A 9,400-nucleotide genomic window follows, 5' to 3' on the forward strand; every position below is an offset into this window, starting at 1 on the left:
TTTATGACAAAATCATAATAATTCACACTTAAGAAAATCGATTTATTGAATCATTACACAAGTTTTAGCTTAATTTATAATTTAAGAATTTTTTAAATTAAAATAATTAACTTTTTTTAAAATACAAAATTTCATAAAAAAATTGAATTGAAATTATTATTTATTAGATATATAGGATAAGTTTCCCCTATATTGACAAAGCTTAAGCCAATTCCAAAGGCAACAAAATGAGCCAAATTCATGGATGCCCACTATGCATTACAGACAACAGTTTTGTCATTATTAATTTACTTTGCTTTATCTTCTAATTTTTAATAAATAAAAATGAGAGAATCTTGAAATTAGACAATAAATTTGTAAAATCAAAGCATTGTATTTTTCATTTTCGGCCCTTTTTAGAGTCCTATTGATAAACTGACTTGCTCCTATTATTACAGTACATGACAGCCCCATATATTGCCTTTTGATCCAAATCCAAACAGCCCATAGGCCATACCATATGTGGTGGGTCCCAATTTGACATTGCTTAAGCAAATCAAATGGCTGCAGATGTGTCTGTGAGGACGAATCATCGCGCTGGCGTGGTGACTTTAAGGCCTACTTAAACTTTGCTTCCATGGGAAAGACGCACTCAATATTTATCAACATCATGTCATCACTTGCCTATGTTAGAATAAAGTATGCAATTAAATAATATTTTATTTTGTTAGAAAATATTTTAATATTATTTATAATGAATGTATTAAGCTGATTAAAAAGAGATTTAATTGATTTGAAAATTTTGAATTTTCATATTTTCAATCTCTTATTCATAAAAAAAAAGTTAGCCCATGAATCAAGTTGATAAAACATATTTTTAAAAAATAAAATATTAAATTTAAATAATTAATTATCGTTCAAAATTATATTTTATGGAGGTTTTGAAAATATACACAAACACACAAAACAGAAAAGTCCATAGTCAACAAAGATATGTGCAAATAATAGTCCTCTACAGATCACTAACCATTAATGGTTAAAAAAGAAAAATCACTAAAAAATTGAATAATTTATTATAAAAAAAAAAAAAGAATTGAAATCTTTCAATAACATCAAAATAAAGCAAAGGGAAAGAAAGCTCCAACATTTACCTTCATATACAATACAACACAATAAGAGGTCATATACACACTTATACTCTCTCTTTCTATCTTCTTTCCCTTTCTCTTTCTCATTTCTCTCTCTTTCTCGCTCACATTTCACATTTTCTCTTTCTTTTTTTTTTTCACAGCAATTTGTGAGATTCCCCTAAATGGTCTTTTCTCTTCTCCATTGGATTGTACAGATTCCCAGCTGAAATACCCATCAAAATATTTTCATTTCTTGTTGATTTTTTGCTTGGTTTCTTGCTGTTTTCTTAATTTTATTCAACTCTAAGAGAGAAACTTTTCTGGGTTTCTTGGCTTTTTGGTTATTTTTTGCAAACTCTGTTTCTGGGTTTGTTGCAGAAGAGCCTTATTTATAGACTCAGAACTATTTGTGTTATATAAGCCTTGAAGATAACAAACAAAATTTTACAGAATTTTGATTTTTTTTTTAAAAGAAAAATTTCTAACCTTTTTGTCAATATAATCAGTTTTTGGTTTTTCTTCTCTTTCTGTAATATATTTTTTTTGAAAAAAAAGTTTATTTCTTCACTTAAGGAAAAGAGAGAGAGATGGGCAAGCAAGGGCCTTGCTGTCACTGTGGAGTTACAAGTGAGTTCTTGTTTCTCCAATTTTTTTGAATATGCAAGAAAATTTTGGATTCTTGAATTACTTTACTAATTTTCAATAAATCCCTATAATTGATTTTAGATGTTTGGAAAAATAAAATATTTATATACTGAACAGAAGGACTCTAAGCAACAAGGAAGAGATTACCTGGACAAAGATAATAAATTGGGAATATGAGCTGTGCTTGTGTGCTATTCTGTTTGTATATGAAATCTGAAAACAGGTGTCTTCGGCTCTATGATACTGGTTTTATCCTCTGGGTTTGTTATTGTGTTTATAAACCTTTAAATCTTGCTTGGTGTTTTCTTGTTTGACCTCCTAACAAATTCTGAACACATCTCCCTTGCTAATTGAATGCGGAGGCTGCTGAATATTGGGCAATTGCAGTGTATCTTTTATTGGTGATAGCCTCCTATTTCTGTTTAGGATTTTAGTGGACCTAAATACCCAGTCAAACTATAGTTGTTGTTTGTTGTTGCTTGCAGAAACTATATTCAATGAGAAGATGCAGCTCATTCACCCATTCCATTAAGTTATTATTGGAATTCTTCCTTGTGTAGGCACTCTCTGGTGCAAAAACATCACTCTCCAATTCATTAATAGACATTCTTCTGGGGCATGCTAAAGCCTTACAGCTATTCAATTCAACTTCTTTGAAGGGTTCTCTTCGTTGTCATACTGTGAAGCAGTTCTAAATTTTGATCTGATCACACAACTCCTTTATCACTCCCATAGACTTCAGTCAAAGAAGTGGCATGATGTAGGGCACTTGTTGGAATTATACTGATTGCAAATCTAAACTTACAGAGATAACTTTATTTTTTTTTAGTTTTCTGCCGCTAAATCCATGGGACTTAGTTTTGTGCTATTTGTGTTCACAGCCACAAGTTGAACATCTTATGCTATTGGTCACGGAACAAGGAATCAGGAACTTGTTCCAGTTGTCAATAGCTTATATTGTCTGGTGTTCCTTCTCCATTTTTGGAACTCAGAAGTGAAGAGGAAACAAATATTTAGTATGCTAGGTAATTTATGGGAGATACTTCTCATGTTAAGTATTAATGAGTTCAAAGAAAAGTCCTGAGAACAATGCAGCTTTCTTTTGATTTTGTTCTGACTCAAAATGGTGTCTGCTACTTGACCATATAACCATGGCTGAATGTCAGCTGTTCTAATAATAAAGAAAGTTGTGGTTCTATTATCAATTGGTCATTATGCCATTGACTTCATGTTTATTTTGCTCTTTCTGTTTGGCAACGAAAGCCCTTATAATGGAGCACTTGCTACATAATTACTTCCAATGAAGTGGCTAAGTGGAATTATGTATTTCACTCATTTACATTAAGAATAGTGTCAATTCAAATATTTTGTTGTATGAACTAGAGAGAATAAAAATATTTGCCTTTATAACATAGAATTTTAACAACTCCTTAAGTTTTTCTTTCCAATATCTATAATCAGCATGTCATGATGGACAATGCTTTATTCTAAGCTCAAATTTTGTCCTTAGTTTTATGCTTATTTTCAAGCATGTACGGAATAGATTTTTTGTTGTTGTTGTTGTTTTTTATTTATTTTATTTTATTTTATTTTTTTATAAATAGAGCCATAAGCCTCCACCGAAGCTTAGTTTGGTTTGATAGGTTAGATTGGAGTCCATTCGATGCTTGGCTGTGAAAATATGCAACCCTAAAAGAACACTTCTCTTCAATAAAAGCTGGCATTATAGCCTTACTGAAGATATGCCAAACTTTTTTTTTTCTCCAGTACCTTAGCTTGTGTTTATGAAGTTTCAAATGATCATTGTTCCCTCTTGTTCATTTATATTATTGTAAGTCACATCTTCTAATATTATTGTGCATAAACTTGTATGTTATACATGTTGCTGACAACAAGGCTTTGCAATAGGCACACCTCTTTGGCGCAATGGGCCTCCTGAGAAGCCAGTACTGTGCAATGCTTGTGGATCCAGATGGAGAACAAAGGGAACTCTTGCAAACTATACACCACTGCATGCTCGGGCAGACCCTGATGATTATGAGGATCACAGGGTATCTAGAGGGAAGAGCATATCTATAAACAAGAACAAAGATGTGAAACTACTCAAAAGAAAGGCAAATTATGATAATGGGGTGGTGGGTCGGATTGCCCCTGATTACTATCAGGGTTACAGAAAGGTTTTAGATGAAGATACTAGTAATAGATCAAGCTCTGGATCAGCCATATCCAACTCTGAGAGCTGTGCACAATTTGGCAGTGCGGATGCAAGTGATTTGACAGGTTGGGCTTTCACTAAAATTATCCTCTCTTTGCTCTGATTGAGCAAACAAGAGTGTTTTATAAGTGCGGTAGTTGAGCATATATCAAACTGAATGGATGTAGTAGTTGCATATTATGGTTGATCTGCCGTAATGCCTGTTAAAGCACAGGATTGCGGTCCATGGTGGAAGGTAAAATGAATCCAGGAAGGAGTGCTAAGTTTGGACAAGGGAAGAAAGAAGATAAAAAAGGATGATTATGTTATTGTTGTGAGAGCAGCAAATTATAATTAACTGTCTGTGATCTTCTAAATTAACTGGCATATTTGTTGTGAGAGCAGCAAATTATAATTAAGTGTCTGTGATCTTCTAAATGAACATAAGTGGCTCCTTTACTTTTCTAGGATTTCGGTATTTGGAAGCTGGCTGCTATATCTGTTAATTTTACTTAAATTACAGCCACATGGTTAAGACCCCTTGGAATGATACTTATAAATATGCCAGTGTATTAACAATACATCTTATTTGAAGCTCTAGATATAATCTGAAATAGCTGAAATCCATTTTTACTATTTAATGGGATGTGCATCTTCTTATGGTACGCTTGACTTGCTTATTCTGAAGAGTTATGCTTTGTAATCCTACTTCTATGTCACTGTAAGAGTTTATGGGGCTCTAGCCTCTATGGCTCAATCGTTGAAGACCGTATGCAAGTTTGTGCCCTCATTGTGCTCAGCAATGTTGACATTGAATACTTTTCATTTGCTTTTACAGGTCCAGCCCAATCAATTGTGTGGGACACAATGGTACCTTCTAGGAAGAGGACCTGTGTTAATCGTACAAAGCCATCTCCAGTTGAGAAACTTACTAAAGATTTATATACTATTTGGCATGAACAACAGTCTTCATGTTTCTCTGGATCTTCTGAAGAGGACTTGCTTTTTGAGAGTGAAACACCAATGGTTTCTGTTGAGATAGGACATGGAAGTGTTCTCATTAGACATCCAAGCTCAATAGCTCGAGATGAGGAATCTGAAGCTAGCTCCCTATCTGTTGAGAACAAACAATACTCAACAAGCGAGGCTTATTCGCAAACTGTGACGGTTCCTGTACATAATGAAACCATAAATTCTAATATACAAAGTATTGTGATTGAAAAAGCTACGAACCCTACTGGACCAGGGATGCAAGTGCAACAGGAGCAACTTAAGAGGTAATTCCTCCCTGGGTACTTTCAAAGTTGCAAAGGTCATATATTCGGGAAGGACATATCTTTGCCAGTCATGTATTTAAGATACAAACATGGGGTCAATGTTTAACTCAAGAATGAAGTTCCTATGATAACCACATCCTAGAATTAACTGAGAACTTTAAATATAAATATATACATGCGACAGTTCTCTAACATGGATAAATTACACTTTATGAATGTTTAAAAGGAATTTGCCCTTCTTTGCCACCTAATTTTGTTGGCAGTGATTATCTAATATTATCGTGAATATTCATGGAAAAGCTAAAGGCTGGATGATTGAAGGTAAAAAACAGAGAAGACACTTGGAAATTTCTTACTTCACAATTGGAGAAGGATTCTAAAAATCTTACTCTTGCTATGTTTGACACATTTTCTGCTCTTTGGAATTCCAGGGATAAGTCTCATCATGAAAGGGCACAAATCCTGGGGAATCATAATTCACCACTGTGTGATGTGGATTTAAATGTAAGTTATGGTTTTCATGGGGTCAATTCTTACAAACTTGATTGTAATTTGAAGATATTCTAAATTTCACATGGTGTTATCATGAAGCACAATAAGCATCATTTACTACACATACTCTTGGAGATGGTGAATGGTTCAAATATGTTGTTCTAATTCCCAATTCCATGATTTTACACTTGCCTCCTTATGTTTCCTGATCATGATGCAGTTTTTTTTTTCACTAGTGTCTGTTTAATTATTTGAAGATTCCATTTTTAGATGTCCTCAACAGGCATGTTTCTTTCCTTGGTGAGCGTGTATAATGATTATTTTGCTTTTTATCACAGGAAATTCTTAATTTTGAGGAGTTTGCACAATACTTGACTAATGAAGAACAGCAGCAGTTGCTAAAATATCTACCTCTTGTTGATACTGCCAAACTTCCAGATAGGTTAGTGCTGTGCTCCATTATTATGTGCGAGTATGGTGAGGCAATTAGTGGTATTTCCATTAGGAGACAGGCAAGCCACTACTTATGCTGTTATTATGCAGTGGCAGATCAAAGCAATGCTTGTTTTTAGATCTGCAGACTGAAATAATTCCAGTTTATTCCCATCGCATTTAGCTTGCAAAATATATATTAGGAGAGGCTGGTCAATGAAAATTCAAATGATCATATAGCTTCTGCTGCTACTCACATGCACGGTGCTCTATTTGTTTTGTACGCGTATGATTGTGTTATTGATAGAGCTGAAGGATGTGAACAAAGGATCCTGTCACCTTCTATGTACATTGCACTTTATTATAACTGTACTGAAAGGGTTTCAAGAAATTATGTTCTACGGTTAACGATCGTTTATTTTCCATTTTCAGCATCAGAAGCATGTTCGATAGCCCTCAATTTAAGGAGAATATATCTTTCTTTCAACAACTGCTTGTGGAAGGGGTCTTTGATCTCTCCTTTTCAGGAGCGAAGGCAGAAGAATGTAATACTTTGAAAAGGCTGACATTGTCAAATCTGTCGAAATCCAAATGGGTGGAGCGTTATCATGAACTCAAGGTTTGAATTGCTTTTCCAGTTTAGGAATGTCTTTACATATGTTGTATATAATTTTATTCCTGGGACTCTGGGTCTACAATGTATTCCTACTTATAATCTCTTTTTGGCTGCAGAAGTGTAAAAATTCTACTGGAAAGTCTCTTGTTGGAAGAGGACTGAATGTAGTAATGTCAAGTAATTCAATTGCTGCCAAGAGATCACGTGACAATGTAGGTCAAAAAATTCCAGGTGAGCCAATTTAATGCTGGATATATTGCTGAATATAATGGGGCTTCTTTTGTCATTTCTTTTAGAAGCAAATAACTACTGATTATTGATACTGACATCTGATTTGTGGTTGAGTAATGAAAAAATTTTGCTTCAAAATGCTAAAGAAAAAGCATTTATTTATGACTGGCTTATGTTAATACTAATAAGGCGAGTTAAATTAATTGTTTTCAACCTACACTGCAATTTGGGTGTATGAACTATGACTGTGGAAAGAGAGAGAGATCCTAATTCTTCTGTAATTATATCAGTTCAAGTTCTCTGAGCTGTGAAAACTACTTATATGAGTAAGGCTTATTTCATTAAATTTGTTTTTCCACTTCATAAAGCTTTTATATCACATAGATGGAGTTCATTAGTTTGCTCGCACATGGAGGCACGCCAACTACAATTAGAATTTACACACTTGCACTACATAATCCCTGTTTATTTCTTTGTAGGCATTTGCCAATTGTCTTCATCTTTCTTTCTAATATTTGTTTTGTACTCCATGCATGCTTGGCAGTAGTGGTTAGAATTGTGTGTTGGGAAAATTAGCACGATTATCTTCTTCGCTCATCGCATTTGCATTAACCATTTTCACAATTTCATTTGGAACTATTCTCAAATTAAGTTTTTTCTTTCATCAGAAGTAAAGGTGATGAAGAGCCCCAAGAGGATTAACATGAAGACTACATATGAAAACAAAGAAGTGATGGACAATGATGGCTCTTGCTTTAGTCCGAGAAGCCTATTTGCCTTGCCTCCTGATGGTGGCTCCCTCATGCTGGATTCTCTCCATTATGTTGATGAAAGTTCGGATCAGGATCTTCTACTGCATGTGCCATCAAATGGCTCATTTCCACAGGCAGAGCTTCTTCACCCAACTTCAAGTTTTGGACAGCAGGCAAGCACCAGCAATAGCTCAAGATACCCACATCTAGTCCGTCCCTGACAAAGTTTGAAAAATCAGTACTTTTGGTCAGTAGGTCTATATAGATTCACCTTTTGCCGAATTCCGTGATTAGGTTACAATCTGTGAATGAGGTTTGATGGTTGCTGCTTTTTTCCATTTGATAATTTCAAACTTTGGTATGCTAAGGGACGAATATGGATGGGGCTTTTTTTTTGTATAGGTTGACAACAGATTGTAATATATAGTTAAAAGTGCACAAGGGATTGTGATTTCAAGAGTCATTCATGCAGTTTTAGTCCTTGCATCTTGTTTCTATAATTCCATAATGCTGCCGAGGGAAATATATAAAAGAAATGTAAAGTAAAAGAAAAAAAAAATTAATAAAGGAGAGATTATCTTTTGAGAGATGCATGTGAAGAAAGTTGACATAAGGTTTTGTTTTTTTGCGTTTTGGGGGATGCCAGCCAAGTTCAATTGGTTGTTTGCATCCCATTGATAAGATTATCGCCAAATGCTAAATGAAGGGGCAAATGCATATCTTCAGAATAGGATTTTTAAATGTGATTAAGAGGGGAATTGATACCGTCTCTCTAAAGCTTCATGTCAAGGGATGATCTTTAAGAAAAGGGCAATTGGCTGTGGCAATTGGCAAACTGAACCAAAAATGGAAAGCAAACTAGAGCTTGTTAGGGAGTTCTCCAAGTTTCAATTACTATTGACTGTCTTTTGCTTTTAGAATTAGTGGATATAAATGAAAGGTTGAAACCTGAAAGTTTTCTCAAAGAAGACTTTGGTTGGCAAGAGTTATTAATTCAAAGAAGGATATACCACTAAAAAATTATGATGAAATAGGAGTTTCAACTCCCAACTCCCCGTATTAGAAGGTAATAAGTATGCAACTTTATCATCTGTCTAGTGCACAAATTTTCGTCTTTGATGCCTGTATCCGGGCACAACTTTTTTCTTCTCTTTTGGTGAAAAGAAAGATATCAAAAGATCATCCTCATGAAATGAATGTGGAGCTCAGGCCCTTGTTGAATGGTCATCTGCTTCCCAAAGGTAAATATTAATAGTTGGTCATAAACTGATCAAAAGCAATATCCACACGGCAGATTTTTGGGCAAGTAAACAAGCAAATGAGTTTAGTAATAATCCAATCAAACATGGACCATAAAATAATTGCTCCCTAAATCCAATCTTCACGTGATGATCTTCCAGTAGTTGAGGGGACGTGCCTTCCTAAATCCAATATAGTTCAGATAATTTCTCCCAGTGGGACGGATCAACCAATCATCCATCTCCAAATAATGTTGACATCCCTGAAAATATGCTTGAAAATGGGTCACAAATCACAGCTATGCTTGGTAAGGCTGTCCATTCTTGGGGCCTATAGTGTAAACAAAACATGATATTTCCTCTCCTTTTACACTGCTTGTTTGGGAAGCTAATGAGGATGTAAATGGTAAATAC

General features: G+C 34.6%; 1 protein-coding gene across 1 annotated transcript; it reads left to right on the forward strand.

The window, feature by feature from the left end:
- The first annotated feature begins 1,153 nt into the window (after window positions 1-1,153).
- LOC110629577 (GATA transcription factor 26) lies at window positions 1,154-8,228 on the forward strand. The gene is made up of 8 exons (XM_021776612.2): window positions 1,154-1,736; window positions 3,663-4,034; window positions 4,787-5,225; window positions 5,657-5,729; window positions 6,056-6,159; window positions 6,582-6,768; window positions 6,882-6,996; window positions 7,665-8,228. Exons 1-8 carry the CDS (start codon window positions 1,697-1,699, stop codon window positions 7,967-7,969), a joined length of 1,635 nt encoding a protein of 544 aa, XP_021632304.1. The 5' UTR covers window positions 1,154-1,696; the 3' UTR covers window positions 7,970-8,228.
- Window positions 8,229-9,400: the final 1,172 nt, after the last annotated feature.

This window comes from Manihot esculenta, chromosome 1 (genome assembly GCF_001659605.2).
Source record: "Manihot esculenta cultivar AM560-2 chromosome 1, M.esculenta_v8, whole genome shotgun sequence".
NCBI classification, from domain to species: Eukaryota; Viridiplantae; Streptophyta; class Magnoliopsida; order Malpighiales; family Euphorbiaceae; genus Manihot; species Manihot esculenta.